At 45.4% G+C, this 16,711-nt stretch overlaps 1 protein-coding gene across 4 annotated transcripts in view; it reads left to right on the top strand.

Annotated features, from left to right (window-relative positions):
- LOC139411413 (SH2 domain-containing adapter protein F-like) overlaps positions 1–16,711 on the top strand; it is a 120,710-nt gene that overhangs the window by 18,787 nt on the left and 85,212 nt on the right. For all 4 annotated transcript variants that reach the window (XM_071157745.1, XM_071157748.1, XM_071157746.1 and 1 more), the window contains exon 2: positions 5,287–5,428. In XM_071157745.1, the coding sequence (XP_071013846.1) occupies positions 5,287–5,428 (142 nt within the window). The remainder of the gene's footprint in view (positions 1–5,286; positions 5,429–16,711) is intronic.

The following is a 16,711-nucleotide window of genomic DNA, read 5'->3' as shown; positions in this document are numbered from 1 at the left end:
ATTTTTAAGCAGTGAGTGGATATTTCTCCTACTATGGCTGCCTGGCTATCTAAGCAGCTGCAGGTGTAAGACATGGTGAACCTGGTAGCTCAGCACGACACCAGGCTGGGAGTTATTTAAGTATGATCTCACTGTGCTGTTGCAGTGTAGGGATATGTCCTGACTGCTTCCAGGGGGGCGAGAGGGTATAAGCCTAAAAGGTTACTTTGTGAGGCTACTCACAGCTTACATCTCTGCTTAGAAAAGCTCACATACAGTATAGCACTCTATATAGAAGCACTGCAGTATTGCACTCACTGTGGGTGAATTTGACTTTCATGACAAGTGTGGTGGCTTGGCTGTGGTTCTGACACACCCTGACATGCCAGCAGACAGATGGTGGGTCCCCAGGCAAGCAGGCCCGCCAGGCAGGGAGGGAGGGAGGCGGGCTGGCAGAGAGGCAGGGAGGCAGGCAGGGAAGCTGGTAGGCAGGCGGGCAGGGAGGCCCCAGGAAGGCAGGTAGGGAAGCAGACAGGCAGAGCCTCGTCTCTGACGTTCCCCTCTCTCCATGTTCCCCGACTCCTCCAGCTGGGTAGCATTAGTGCAGTGTGGCAGGACCACAGAGAAGGGATAGCTCCCCAAAACACTCCGACTAATTGATCCCCTCCTACCAAATACTGGTGTTAGATGTGGCCCAAGGCAGGGGAAAGTCAACACCCAAGTAGTGTGGTAAATGCCAACTTTTACTTGCACTGAGTTGTTTGCTTGTTTCCCTAAATTCATTTTCTCTGAATAATGGATATGGAACTGTTAGATTGATGTATCAAATGGAATGTAGTTTGTCCATTCCATTGCTTTTGTACGTTTTTAAGACTGTTTCTTGGTATCTTAGGCAGAGAAATTGCTGTCGACACATAAATGAAAATCTCTGGGGAAAAATAGTTATAAAATATGAAAATCTGGTGGGGTAGCTAGTACTAAGTGATAAGGAGAGGTGGTGGGAGGCAGGAAGCTGCCATCCAGAACAGGCCTCAGTATCAACCTCAGCTTCAGGCTCCAGAGGACAAGCAGAATGGCTCTCCTCTCTCCCTCAGCAGCAGCAACATTACCAGGTGCTAAAAAGAGCTTTCATTTGCTGACTGTGAAAAATGATTGAGCGAACAAGACCCGTCACAGGGCTAAATATACAGTATGTCTGGCTTGATTGCAATGTTCTTTTCCATTTTTTGGTCCCTGCTGTTTGATGACAGGACCACACAATCCAATATAATGTTTGTGGGCACAGCAGCCATCCGTCGTCAAGCTAGCTACAGCTTTGTGGCAGAACACTAACAAGGGGAAGGTGTAGAATGAGGACGTACGGTAGAATTGTCCTACTGTCAGGTATCGTGCCCTTTCTGAGGAGGGCACTGACATGAGTCGTTGAATATCTACTTTCATATACACTAAGATATAGTAAGTATGGGGTTGAAGGCATGCCAGTCATAAGGCACAGTTTCCTTTAATTACTAAACCAGGCTTTCTCTGTTCACCACGTGGACACACAGATGGCTCCTGGCATACACTGCTGCAGCTTAATGCACTGAGGTTCTCTCCCTTTCTCTCTCCCATGTGGAATGTGTTCAGTCAGAATGGGTTGCCAGTGCTCTGGGCTGGCTGTAAGTACACTCCTCTGTTTTAGTCAAGATGACTTAGTATCTGGTTTGGGCTGTGCTACTGTTTCCAGATGGACACAGACCCAAGGTGATATATCGTGTGAAGTGGATAAACATACTCCATGTGAGAGGTAAAATGCCATTTGTAACTGTTGAATACTTCAGTGTCAGGAACAGGAACATCTGAAACCTGACTGGCTGAATTTAATTAAAGTTTTGCGGGAGATGTATTCTATTTGTGGTAGAAAAACAAGGCCAAAGAGTGTTTGCATTGGATGCATTTCCTCTTTTAATATCACAGAAGAAAAACAGAGGAGGAAAACCCATAATTACACTGTGGCAAACTAGTCCTAGTTATATTATGTCCCGAAAACGGATGGAAGAGCAGGAGGCAGGCCATCGGTGTATAATACATGATAGCCAGTATGAAGCACATTTAAGGGTCTTTAAAAAAAAAACCTGTCTAGTACCTAATCTACCAATTTGTGTGTAGGTGATCTGTTGGAGCATATTCAGTCGTGGCCAAAAGTTTTGAGAATAACACAAATATTAATTTCCACAAAGTTTGCTGCCTCAGTGTCTTTGGATATTTTTGTCAGATGTTACTATGAAATACTGAAGTATAATTACAAGCAAGTGTCAAAGGCTTTTACTGACAATTACATGAAGTTGATGCAAAGAGTCAATATTTGCAGTGTGGACCCTTCTTTTTCAAGACCTCTGCAATCTACCGTGGCATGCTGTCAATTATCTTCTGGGCCACATCCTGACTGATGGCAGCCCATTCTTGCATAATCCATGCTTGGAGTTTGTCAGAATTTGTGGGGTTTTGTTTGTCCACCCGCCTCTTGAGGACTGACCACAAGTTCTCAATGGTATTAAGATCTGGGGAGTTTCCTGGCCATGGACCCAAAATATCGATGTTTTGTTCCCCCACCCACTTCATTATCACTTTTGCCTTATGGCAAGGTGCTCCATCGTGCTGGAAAAGGCATTGTTCGTCACCAAACTGTTCCTGGATGGTTGGGAGAAGTTGCTCTCGGAGGATGTGTTGGTACCATTCTTTATTCATGGCTGTGTTCTTAGGCAAAATTGTGAGTGAGCCCACTCCCTTGGCTGAGAAGCAACACCACACATGAGTGGTCTCAGGATGCTTTACTGTTGGCATGACACAGGACTGATGGTAGCGCTCACCTTGTCTTCTCCGAACAAGCTTTTTTATGGATGCCCCAAACAATCGGAAAGGGGATTCATCAGAGAAAATGACTTTACCCCAGTCCGCAGCAGTCCAATCCCTGTACCTTTTGCCGAATATTAGTCTGTCCCTGATGTTTTTCCTGGAGAGTGGCTTCTTTGCTGCCCTTCTTGACACCAGGCCATCCTCCAAAAGTCTTCGCCTCACTGTGCGTGCAGATGCACTCACACCTGCCTGCTGTCATTCCTGAGCAAGCTCTGTACTGGTGGTGCCCCGATCCCGCAACTGAATCAACTTTAGGAGATGGTCTTGGCACTTGCTGGACTTTCTTGGGCACCCTGAAGCCTTCTTCACAACAATTGAACCACTCTCCAAGTTCTTGACGATCTGATAAATGGTTGATTTAGGTGCAATCTTACTGGCAGAAATATCCTTGCCTGTGAAGCCCTTTTTTGTGCAAAGCAATGATGACGGCATGTGTTTCCTTGCAGGTAACCATGGTTGACAGAGGAAGAACAATGATTCCAAGCACCACCCTCCTTTTGAAGCTTACAGTCTGTTATTCAAACTCAATCAGCATGAGAGTGATCTCCAGGCGTGTCCTCGTCAACACTCACACCTGTGTTAACTAGAGAATCACTGACATGTCAGCTGGTCCTTTTGTGACAGGGCTGAAATGTTTTTTGGGGGATTCAGTTCATTTGCATGGCGAAGAGGGAATTTGGAATTAATTGCACTTCATCTGATCACTCTTCATAACATTCTGGTGCATATGCAAATTGCCATCATACAAACTGAGGCAGCAGACTTTGAACATTTATATTTGTGTCATTCTCAACTTTTGTCCACGACTGTATATGCCACCTTCCTCCTGTAAAATCATCGGCTCCTCTTACCCTACGCAGCATTCGCATCATCCAAGGTGAACTTTTCACTCTTTACTGCTATGCACACTGAAAGGTTTCAGTTTTGTATATCGTATCTTATCTTGTTCAGTGAAATCAAAACTGGATCAGAAGAAGGACGGTGCTTTCCCAGGTGGTGTGAAAGCCTGGAGTTGGGGAAATGCTTTAGACATGGATCGTACTGTACTGGATTCCTCTGTTCCCCCTTAAAGTCCCCGCCTGGGAGGCTTGGCAGGTGTCTTCCCCTGTGGGCTGTATTTCTGAGAAGGGTGTGGAGGAAGGGCTGTGGTTGTGTTTAAGGACAGTTGGTTGGCCCGGTACAGCCATGGCATGCAGTAGTCTAGTTCACCCTAGGATTGCCCAGCTCTGTCCACTAGATGACTGAAGAGCTTATGTAGAATGACACCAAACCCCTTCCTGCTAAAGTATGACTCATGGGGTGTAGTGCTAATTGACTCCTTTCCTGTGTGTGTGTCTGCGTGTGTGTGCTTGACTGCATGTGTGTGATTGTCTGTGCGAATGTGTCCTGTGTGTGCTTGTCAGTGTACAGTATGCATGTCTGCACATTTTGTGTGTGTGTGTGTTGACTTAATCATGGTAGGTCTCCATTGAGTTGTTTCCCAGATTTTGGACACCCCCCCCCCCCCACACACACACACACACACACACACACACACACTCCTCCAGTCCGTCTGTCTGCCCGCTGGGTGAACAGACTGGCACCACTATTGATTCTCTAGAGTCCCAACTGAAGATAGCCCATGTATGTTCACCTCCTGGTACTGGTAGTAGCCAGTCCAAACCCCCTCTAGTCAGATTTTCTCTTTGGAGTCCCTGTCCAACATGGCAGATGGAAGAGAACTTTAAATATTTACTTTATCTGGAAGAGAATTATGTATGTGAAGGGGAGCAGTTTTCTTGGTGCTCAGGAAATTGCTCTGGCCAGAGATGCTGAGACTGTGTGTGGACAGTCATTTTGATACCCTAAGAGTTGGCTGTATTTCTGGGGTTTAGGACAGGATGTCCACTTAATTGTCAGCTTCTGCAAGACATTCTTAGTAAAGAGAGCAAGACTGCAATTAGCCATGTCTCGCTGCCAAATCCCTGTAAATCTGTAGAATTGTTTCTCTTTAAGACAGTTTACCAGTTGTGGGCTGTCCTCTTTTTCTCCTCGCTCTTTGAAAAGCAGGCACTGTCAGAGTACCATGGTATAATTAGACGTAGCAGGGAGCATGAAGTCTAAAGAGGAGATGGTGGAACTGAGGCACACGGAGAAAGATGCTGTTATTTATGTCTTTCTTTCTTTTTCTTTTCTGTCGGTGTTGTGATCTCCACACGTCACATGTTCCTGCAGAGCCCAGACTGGTACTATCACTAATACTGTCACCTCCACTCCTCTCCTAAGGTTCCAGTTACATTTTCTCCTCATCTCTTGCCTCTGCAATGTAACTCTCTGGGCTCCGGAATGTGTTGTGGTTTTAAACAGAGCAGTAAAATGTATTCTAATCTTTTCTCACCTACTCTCATTCCCTCCCTCCCTCCCTCTCTCTAGCTCATTATCCTGGATGACTATGCAGACCCGTTTGATGCGGAGCAGGACGGGGGGACCCAGGCCACCACAGAGAAGGTGACTCAGGCCAGCACAGAGAACGATGGCTACATGGAGCCCTATGAGGCCCAGAAGATGATGGCAGGTAGATCAATACTCTGTTCGCCCCTGGGCTCTTCAAACCTTGGCACATTACATTTGACATTTTAGTCATTTAGCAGATGCTCTTGTCCAGAGTGAGTAGTGAGTGCATACAATTTCGTCAGTTATCAGTTGCCACCTTCATTCGTCTTTCCAGACGTTTGGGTGATGGGATTCCTGCATCCCCCTGGTCAGCCGTTGAAGACTTGTGGCTTTGTAATTGGAGTGACTGCCTGCCCGTCAGAGATCCCAGTCTACCCTAAATTTTCTCGTAACCCTGGGTGGGGGCCCTAATCGGGTGCTGTCAGCCAGAGCCAGCTGAGCCTGAGGGCAGAGGCGTCACTCTCTGAGGTAATATGCAAGGCAGAGCAAAGCAATGCTACCTCTTACTAACTCACGCTAACTCACCTCTCTGGTTGGGTTTAGTGTGGCGTTTTAATATGACTACTGCCAGACCTTATTTGTTGGTCAACTGTCTGATATCTTGGATTAGCCTTCCATTCAACCTCAGCCTCTCTGTGGAATTACAGGTCTAGTAATGCCTCTTAGCCTTCATTATGTCTGCCTATGGAAGCTGCTTCTTTGTTGACAATTAATTAGCATGTCACTTGACCTTATGTTTGTTGGCTTGCCACTAATTAACTTGGTCAGATGGCCACATGGCGTGCTACATGACGGATGCGGTAGACCACAAATGATCTCTGTGGAGAGCTGGGTATCAGAAATACGATTGAAAGCAGTTGTTTTGCTCTTTTAAGTAGACAGAGAATAAATTATACTAGCAGATAGGTCATTTAACTTTAAATACATATTCAGGAAAGACAGACCTTTAGATTTGATTTATTCTTTGAGCTAGTCATGTTTGGTGACAACCGTACTGCTGTGAAGGAAGACATGGATTTGAGACAACAATAGCTCTGCTAACGCTAGGATTCAGCAGAAACCCTACTCACCACAACTTTGTCAAAATGAACATGATTATGCAGTGTGCAAAGACAGAACAACATCGACAAAGAATGAAGAAAACAAACACAGAATTCCAAGATATTTAATGGAGAATCTTGCGGTTAGCACATTCCCTCACTAAATGAACATTCTGGAGCTTTGGACCAGTCACCTGTGGTCTGTTCCATTAGGGATGTCAAGGCTCAGAAGACGGGGCGTTTTTTAAATTTTGTTATAAGAGATTAGAAGGTCCTGACCTTTCATGTTGGCTTCCATCTTCATCGCCCTCCCCTCAGCCGCCCTCTCTCCACAGTGTAATGGCTTTACTGTCGCCATCTTCTCTTCTGATCCATACCTTGACGACAAGCTAGGACCCTGGCCTTTTCTCTCACTGCTGAATATTAAGGTTTAATGTGACCAGAGACTTCTGGTTTATGGTCTTTCCTACCCATGTGGATGAAGCTTAAGAGGACCATAATAAAACAGGGTCATAACCCTGACAGGGTTTAGCTATAAATTCCATTTTTTGTTGCATTTAAATCAGGAACCTTTATTGCCAAACAGCAAGGTTGATAGGAATGTGGATTGCGAGCAATCACATAGTAAGACATAATAACGCAGCGTGAATAAACTTTACATCAGTAAATATCTGTTTGAATGTCCATCATTAGATCTGCATAAGATTGGAGCTCTTTTCAACGTACATTTTACTAGTCCAACATTTTATATTTTCTCATTCATCATGAGAAGATATCACTTGAGTAATAAAGCTCCCTGTCTGTAAGGATCATACAGTTTTACTGACGGCCATGTCTATTTCTGCTGTGTTCAGAGACTGGCATATTCCTTGTAGTTTATTCTATTGATTGCCAATTCTAGTTTTGCTGTTGTTTTGACTGCGCTGTCAGGGAACATTTGGAATGGTGCTGTTCTGTGGATTTATTCAGCCCACTTCTGCCATCCTGTTGATATCCACAGTAAACTAGCAGAGCACTGAAGGACAGATTCATGCTGATTGTTTCATCAAGCAAGTGTCAAATAGTACACTTTGATTTACACACACACACACACACACACACACACACTGGATGGCTGTATTGGCCCCATTCCTTGTATTCTTTCTATGGACAGTGTAATTACTGTGTTCCCCCTGATTGACCAATGTCCTGCCAAGGCTCTGGCACTGGCAGTGTTGAGCATATTTGTCAGGCTAGCGTCCTACAATTCTGTGGCGAGAGAGGAAGGAGAGGGAGACGAGCCACTGCCCAGACCTCTGTCATGTGGCAGTGGAGGGATTTACTGGAGTGAGGCCTGGTCAGAAATTCTCTCTCTCTCTCTCTCTCTCTCTCTCTGTGTCTCTCTGTGTGTGTGTCCAGGCTGAAATAGGTTTTCCCTGGCAGTGTGACCCACTGCATTGTTATCAACCGCAGAGCCTGACTTTCTCTCTGTCATCTCCCAGCTCTGCTCTGATCTGAATGCTAGCTAAGGAGAAGCTGTTGTATCTGTGATGCTGTACAGGCTCAGCCCACTGGTACTGGACCTCACTGATGTGCATCGATTGGCTGTAATACCCAAAACAACAACTGGAGTTCTCCTATTTATTGCTTTCTTTTTTTTTCTATTATTCTTTTTTAAATTTAATTTGACCCCTTTTTCTCCCCAATTTCGTGGTATCCAATTGTTAGTAGCTACTATCTTGTCTCATTGCTACAACTCCCGTACGGGCTCGGGATAGACGAAGGTTGAAAGTCATGCGTCCTCCGATGCACAACCCAACCAAGCCGCACTGCTTCTTAACACAGCGCGCATCCAACCCGGAAGCCAGCCGCACCAATGTGTCAGAGGAAACACCGTGCACCTGGCAACCTTGGTTAGCGCGCACTGCGCCCGGCCCGCCACAGGAGCCTAACTAAACCGGACGACGCTAGGCCAATTGTGCGTCGCCCCACGGACCTCCCGGTCGCGGCCGGTTACGACAGCGACCAGCGCGACCAGCGCCACCCGGGAGGCTTATTTATGGTTTTCTGTCAGAGCACATTTTTACTTCACACCGACCACATTTCTATAGACTGTTGAAGAGCTGTAACGATGTACGCTGAGTGTCAGGAAGCAAGCTCAGGGAGTGAAAACATTTAATTAATAAATGAACAAAACAAGAAACACAATCAGTGCACCGACATGAAACAGAAACAATGACGACTAGGGAAGAAACCAAAGGGAGGTAATCAAGGAGGTGATCGAGTCCAGTTGAGTGTCATTATGCGTGTAACGCCGGTGACAGGTGTGCGCCCTAACGAGCAGCCTGGTGACCTAGAGGCCGGAGAGGGACCATATGTGACAAGAGCATTGGGCTTCTCTCCACATAAAAGCGACTGTAATGTTTAAACCTTCAGAGGCGTGTGAATCGTAGTTTCATATAAAATGTGGTTCTAATTAATTAGAGACACTGGATCATTGATAAATCTGATTAATTTCTATTAGTATTGGTTTATTGCTCCCCTCCCTTTCTCTCTCTGCTTGTCGACACCAGCCTCTTTGCAGTCTCAGGTTTCTCCATAGATTGAATTTGTCTGTACCATTTTATTCATTCAACTTGAAAATGACAGTTTTGACACACAATTACTACAAAAGGAGAACATAAACATTACTGTAAATGAACACGACAGAAAATGTTTAAGCACAATTCATTTGCATTATTAATTTGTGTAATTAAGCACTAGCACTGATGTCTTTGTTAATGATGTACTGGTCGAGAGTAGTTGAACTTTAGTTGGGTTTCAAGTTTTAGTTACGTCTCGGCCGATTTCTCATCGGACCAGAAATGCACTTCGCTGCATGGTGCATCATGCCAGCTTTTTCTACAGAAGAAGGACATGGCCATTGCTCAGCGCCATCTTAGATGACTATTAGGCTGTCGACATGCCTAGTACCCAGTGGTAAGCGGTGTGCCATCCACCCAATTCCAGACCCCCTCTTCATCTCTGTCCGTCAGACAAATCCAGACTTCCCAGAATCCGTTGACAAATACCTGTTCCTCTGCTGTTTTCTGACCACCAGCTCCTCTCCTCCCAGTTTCTCTTCTCAGTAGAGATGTAGTACAAACTGGATTTAAAACGCCTCCATCCCAGGGTTGTTCAACCCCAGTACAGGGAGCTCTGTCTGGAGACCATCTCTCTCAACCTGTAACTGGTATTTTACTTTGGTCATGTTGATGTAGCGAGTCTCTGTAGAGGAGACGCAGGGTGATATTGAGAGTAGCTTGTAGGATGCACATCAACCCAAGACACAAAGCAGCCAGTCTGAACTAGAGGTCGACCGATTTATGATTTTTCAATGCCGATACCGATTATTGGAGGACCAAAATAAGCCGAAACCGATTAATCGGGCGGTTTAATTTATTTATTTGTAATAATGACAATTACAACAATACTGAATGAACACTTATTTTAACTTAATATAATACATCAATAAAATCAATTTAGCCTCAAATAAATAATGAAACATGTTCAATTTGGTTTAAATAATGCGAGAAGAAAGTAAAAGTGCAATATGTGCCATGTAAGAACGTTAACGTTTAAGTTCCTTGCTCAGAACATGAGAACATATGAAAGCTGGTGGTTTCTTTTAACATGAGTCTTCAATATTCCCAGGTAAGAAGTTTTAGGTTGTAGTTATTAAAGGAATTCTAGGACTATTTCTCTCTATACCATTTGTATTTCATATACCTTTGACTATTGGATGTTCTTATAGGCACTTTAGTATTGTAGTGTAACAGTATAGCTTCTGTCCCTCTCCTCGCCCCTACCTGGGCTCGAACCAGGAACACATCGACAACAGCCATCCTCGACGCATTCATATGCGCACTCTCTCTCTGGCTCCCTTTGTCAGGCCTATTATTTTAAATGGTTGTATTTCTGCTGCAGGATAAGTAGTTTTAACCTCTATGGTCTACAACAGACGGCGAGACCAAAACATGTACATTTTAATGGTCTCATCAGTTGTTGATTGTTTAGCCTTTAGGAATCAGATTGATAATTGCGTAGCCTAAAACACTGAGCAAAGTCATTTGTTTGCCTCAAGTGATTGTTTGTTAAAACCACTGTAGGAGTGAGTGTACATTACAGTCCTTGTTTTAGTAGATTGTCTTTAGTTTGTGATTTCATGGGTTTTGGGTAAAATGGTATTGACTCATTTGAAGTGGGCTAATAAGAAATAGTAGTTTGCTTGATTTGTAATGCCATAATCCTTATGTTTGACTTGCGCAACACACACACCGTGTGAAATGTATGATGTGCGGCCTTGGATGAAGAGTAGGTTATTACACAGGCATTTTTCTAACGGTTACGCTGTGTGTGTGTGTGTGTGTGTGTGTGTGTGTGTGTGTGTGTGTGTGTGTGTGTGTGTGTGTGTGTGTGTGTGTGTGTGTGTGTGTGTGTGTGTGTGTGTGTGTGTGTGTGTGTGTGTGTGTGTGTGTGTGTGTGTGTGTGTGTGTGTGTGTGTGTGTGTAGTAAGGTGTAATCCAGAATCCAGCCCTCTCCCTGGAGTCTCCCCTTCTGTGCCCCCAGCCCATCTGATTTATGAACCTGCTGGAGGTGCTTGTCACGGCTTACTAACCTGTAAAGCCTGAGCCATAATCTCCTCTCTGTTTTTACTGGCTTGGCTTACAGCAGGGCCTGTGGAAGTCTGCAGCGATACTGTGTATCACATTGCCTCTGTGTGTGTTGCGTCTGCAGAGGCGTGTGTTTGCAGTGTGTGGCTCTCTGAGACGTTGACTTGTTGGAATGTGCTGGTGTTTCCTGGCTGTTCAGCCACGCTTATTTATGTTGGACTCGTGTGTGAGTGGATGGACAAGCCGTGCAGCAGACCCCCCCCCCCCCCCCCCCCCCCCCCCCACACACACACACACACACACAGGCGTTCTAAGCTGTCAGCTGGGCCATTCTTCACGTACCCCAGCACCAGCTAATTACAGATGGGGCTGCCGGAAGATGGAATTGCGGATTCTCTCTCTTCCACTCCCTTCCTCTCTCTTTTCCTCTCTCCTTTCCTCTCTACATTGTTGTATTTGTTGAGACTTGCAGTAAGGGCCATGCAGACAGAGAAGGCTGGGTCTATACTGCAGGGCTGTACTCTTCAGGCCATTTCTCAATGGCTCCAGTAATAGACGTGACACTCCCTGAGTGTGTGGGCAGACACACTCTCACTCTCTCACACACACACACACTCAACACCCCCAACCCTCACACACAGGGGCCCATCCTTCCCAGCCATATCAGTCATATGAGATTTTTCCCACAGCGTGTGGGAGGCGTTGTGCAAACAACCGGCATGACTGGGCTGTGATGAGCAAACACAGGCAGACGTGACCAGTACCCACCACCACCCGAACCCTGGGCTGCTACAGGGCCAAGCCACATCACCTCAGGTGAGGGGAAACCGAGCCCCCAGGCCTGAGGGACTTGACAGAACTGTTCCCTCAGGTGTGAAAAAGTTTACGTCTCTGTGGTGAATTTACCACACTCTGTGTCAACCAAAGCAGCCTCACTGTATGGTGTGTCTTTCCGGATAGTATCATCCTCACTTCCCAGTCATACCCACCTAGTTATCTAGTGGACATTGTGAATGCAGCAGAAACGTTGGCTTTTTCCACCTGCTTTCGCCTACTGCTCATAAATCTCCAACTGGAACATGCGCAATCGCTCACTCAGTGCTGCTGGGAAAAGTTTCCTAATGCTGGCACAAGCGCGTTCCATGCCAACCAGATGTGTTGTGGTTCCTACTGTGGGTTATTAATCCAATTACTCACTACACACCCACACGATGGCGTGGCTCACTACTACCCACTCAGCTCTATGGAGGAGGAGGGCACTGTTTTACAGCCAGAGATATTGCTGGCATGGCAATATGTCAGACTGGGATACCTGCACATTGCTGGGTGTTTCCCCACAGGTCATCTCTACCTGTGGCTTTATTTATTGGGCCACTTACAGGGGAGAGACAGAAAGAGCGCTATGCAGAGTGGTTTCCATTAGCTTTTTCATATGGGGGGAAACTGACTCAGGGCTATGAGAGCTAGACTAGTACATGTGCCGGCACATTTCTTGGCCCGTAAGCTGGTTTTGCTCCGAGCTGAAACTTGAGGTATATCCTGGACATGTACAGACAGTGCTAAACTCTTGAATGGGGGATTTTCTCAGCTTTGCACTATGTGTTCTGATTGTATGGTAGTGGGGATTTGAGTGTATCCTTGTTTTCTGATTTCATGGTGTTATTTTGTCATGATCCTCTCCTCCAGAGTTTGACATTGCGGTCTTTTGATGTGTGTCATGCAAAATGTTGAGAGCTTGTCAGGATAATCGTCCTGCCGGTACAGAGGCCCTGGTACTTAAAGTACACAGCTGTCACAAATACAAGGTTTTCTCTCTTCCTGGTTTCAGACTAGACCTGTAGTGTAGAAAGGGTTACTGCTGCTGTGTCTGTGTAGTCCACCGTTCTGTGGCCTTGGTGCTTAGGGGTAATTTAGTAAGGCCAGGGAACAGGAAGCGCGGGAGGCGGAAGTTGGGGGGGCAGAGCGACGTCGAGGCAGAAGGACTGACGATTTATTGATGCGATGAGAGGTCTCGCGCTGACAGGCAAGCCGTTAACCCCCCAGCCCCACCCACTCACTTACTGTCGCTGGCTCAATGTGCTGTTCTATGATTTTATACACGGCTGTCCACTCATTTTAATACCCACCATGGCATTTACGTTGAATCCTGATGCCATAGTTGGAGAGATGACATTATAGTGGTAGTCTCTTGGTAATGAAGGGTGTAGGTTTCCGTCAGGTTCTGTGGATTTCCACAAGTTCCATCTACACCTGCATGTGTTCAAACGGCAAGTCCTGTAATGTTGCCTAGAGTGGATTTGTTGGTTTGGACTAGGGCTGTGATTGTCAAGCAAATAACTGCTGCTCTCACAGTAATTGATTGTTAATTAACATAAACACGTTTAGCATCTCCTGGCGTCCACGCATAGCCTACAAGCCACGCAGACCTTACGAACATCTACATTTTAAAAAGTCTAATAAATCCATGTAGTATAGGCTACACCATCACAATAAATCCATTATTTATTTTAGAAAGGTCTAAAGAAACATGACATGAAGAAAATGTAGTCTATTTCAGAAGAACAGAATAGCATACTATGAGTTGTCCTTATGTTAGGCCCTGATCTAGCTATGCCATATGGCTGTGGGCTACACTAGTTCATTTAGCAGATAAGATTTTGCTTAGAATTCCGTGACATTATTTTAGTGTATGAAGAAAACAATTGAACATAGCTGAATCAAAATTGAAAGGATATTTTCTCCAAACGATTTATGAGGGAGTCCGCACGTGTGGCTATTCTATGTTGAGCGGTTAACAAAAAAATAGTTGTGATACAAACGTCGGGCTATATGTTTTGATTTTTAGTACATTCTAAGGCTGCATGTTGAGACTCTAATGATGATTTGAAAAAGGTCACATGAAAGGCATGAGCCTGCTTTGTTTAATGCGCAGGCTGCACACACTTCATCAGTCTCTCATTCATAATTTGACCGTCACTTGATAATGCCTCGAATTTCCCAGCGGTACCCCTTGTGTGGCCGTAATGCCCCCTAAAAAAATCCATGCCTTTTGCGGCTAGTGGCCATTGGACTGTGTATAATAATTATAATTCCCTTCTCCCAGCTGCTAATCACCGTGCTCCGAAGCAGCTATCATTCACATGGCTCGCTCAGATATCTCCATTCTTATTAGCCAATGCCTGTCACGTGATCGGGTCCTTCCCACCAGCGTCTCAGCTAAGTAGGCTACAAGTGAAGACCGACACATCGGGGATGATGTTAGAAGAACTGTCCACATTTACTTTTCGTCAGCCAACAAGATGAGTAGGCCTAATGAACAGCAAAAGCACTAGCTTATGTCAATCTACTATCCCCCATAATACAAACATGTACCTATTCCATTGGTCAACTTGTCCTTCTGTGCAAGATAATTATCCCAAACATGTTGTGGGAAGCTATAGATCCCAAATTAATACAACTACTCGCATCACATCTTTTAACAGCAATGAGGCTGATGCAACAGATCCGAATGTTTAGCTTAAAATGTTGATAAACTATAAGGCTATTTCTTCACATTATAAGGGCAGCAATGTGCACATGGCAGTAGGCGCAAATGTTCTGAAATGTAATCAATTAGTGAGAGAACACCATTCTCAAAAGTGACCTCAAATGCGATTATGCACGTAATTCTTTATTATAAAGCTGCGTTTTTATGGTGAAAAGTATCTTCACCAAACTTGAAACTCACGCGTTGCCTATGTATGCCAGTTAGGCTCAACACCGGTTGTAAAGCGGATTATTGTGCTTCATTTTAAGGAGTAATTTGGCTACTTTAGTTGTTAAACAAATCTTATTAAAACATTAAAAAAAACAAATAGGCCTTGCAACTATGGTTTGCAACTATGATTTGAAAAAGTAATGCGCTGTTTCTTGCCTTACTGCACACGCTGGGCATCATTCACAAGTGATAGGCTAATATTGTCACCTGCCAGACTATTCTAAATAGGCTAATATTGTCACCTGCCAGACTATTCTTAATTTAGTATTGTCTTTACATGTATGTGTCAAATTATTTTGAATTTAGAATGGACCATTATCATGCACCTGTCTCGGAACAGGGGCAAAAAAAATACATGTCATCAATACACTTAAATAGCGTATGGAGGAGTATTTTCCCGTGGTTAATTTTCATGCCAGACAGGTAGGCTATACTCCTGTTGTAAAGCAATGTGGTTAATATTAGGAAAGTTGAGAAATAAATATAGTAGGCCTAGCCTATAGAAAGCTGATTGGATCCTCCTCTTTTTAATAGAGGCCATCAACTCACGCAATTGCATAGCCTATAGAAATGTTGTGCAACATGAGCTCATAGGCTCGTAAAGTCTTTGATTTGATTTTTGATTACGTTTGCATTGATGTTAGAGGGACAATTGAGTGCGGAGTACCAGGCAGTCAGCAAGTTTGGTAGGCTACTAATAACCATCAGCAGCATCAGAGTCTAGTTACCGTGACTAAATGGTCACGTGGATTTGACTGTGGTCATGACTCGTGACCGCCGGTGTGGTGGTAATACGGTCGCCGTAACAGCCCTAGTTTGGACTACTGTGTCTGGTTTCACTAACTGCTGGGGAGAGTTAAGCCTCATCTGACTACTGCAAGCCATGCTTTGCCACTCCTACCAGAGGCATGCCCCCTCACCAGCCTAGCACCATGTGGCCTCTCTCTACCACAGCCCCAAACCACAGAGTGCTGGTTACAGGCCCTACCTTCCCCATCCCTCCTCCCCCTTCCTCTTCTCCTCCTCCCCTTCACTCCCTGTCCACAGGATGTAAACGCAGCCTCTCTCCCTGACTAGGTTCTGGTGGCACTGTGAATTTACACTGGCTAGGACACGCACACACTCACACTACACACACACTCACACACTGGGGCTGGCACTGAGCTGTAATACCAGGATGGGAGTAGAGGAGAGGAAGTGGTGGGTAGCCAACTGTAACAGTTAAATAAAGGTTAAATAAAACAATTGAAAAAATATATAAAAAGGCCCCGCTGTGTTTTGTGAGGCAGGCAGACTGTGCCAGGTGCAAGGGATGGATGCATGGGTTGGCAGGCTGGGCAACCTTTCGTCATGCCTGGGTGGGCAGAGACAGTGCTAGGTGGGACCGGCAGCAACTCCAGCGCAGGTTGGTGGTCTTTTAAGTCATTCATTTCTTCTCTAAGATGAATGGCTCCATTAATCCCTGTCGGGGCCACTGTGGAGGAGAGGAGAGGATGGCCTCCTGCAGGATTTACACTCGCTATTTACTGTCTCCTCTCTGTTATCTCAGCAGATCAGCCTGCCCTGCCTGTCTGCCCTGCCTGCCTGCCAGCCTCACAGACAATGTGAATTTATTCAGTCATGCTTTTAAAAGACAAAATAGTCTGAAAGAGAAGCTGCAGGTCATTTGATGTGTCAAGTATCAATTTCCCCATTCTGTCATACTGATGGGCCCACAGTCATCCCAGTCTGCGGGTTTCCTGCAGTCAGATAGTTGACTTGATGGGGTGGTTTGGTCAGATCTGGCAGGCTGAGCTGCTGAGTGAAGGAGCTGGTTTGTTCTGGTTGGTTTGAATGGAGTGCTGTGTTTCTGCGGCGGTGGTGGTGGTCGAGCTGCATACGCACACAGGAAATCTGTGCTGTTGGCACTCTGGTGTGAGAGCAAACTCTATTAGGTGTGACTGTGTTGGAGAAGGCTAGAGAGAGCTACAGTTGTT

Source organism: Oncorhynchus clarkii, chromosome 6 (assembly GCF_045791955.1).
Source record: "Oncorhynchus clarkii lewisi isolate Uvic-CL-2024 chromosome 6, UVic_Ocla_1.0, whole genome shotgun sequence".
Taxonomy (NCBI): domain Eukaryota; kingdom Metazoa; phylum Chordata; class Actinopteri; order Salmoniformes; family Salmonidae; genus Oncorhynchus; species Oncorhynchus clarkii.
This window is presented reverse-complemented; position numbering and strand designations above follow the sequence as displayed.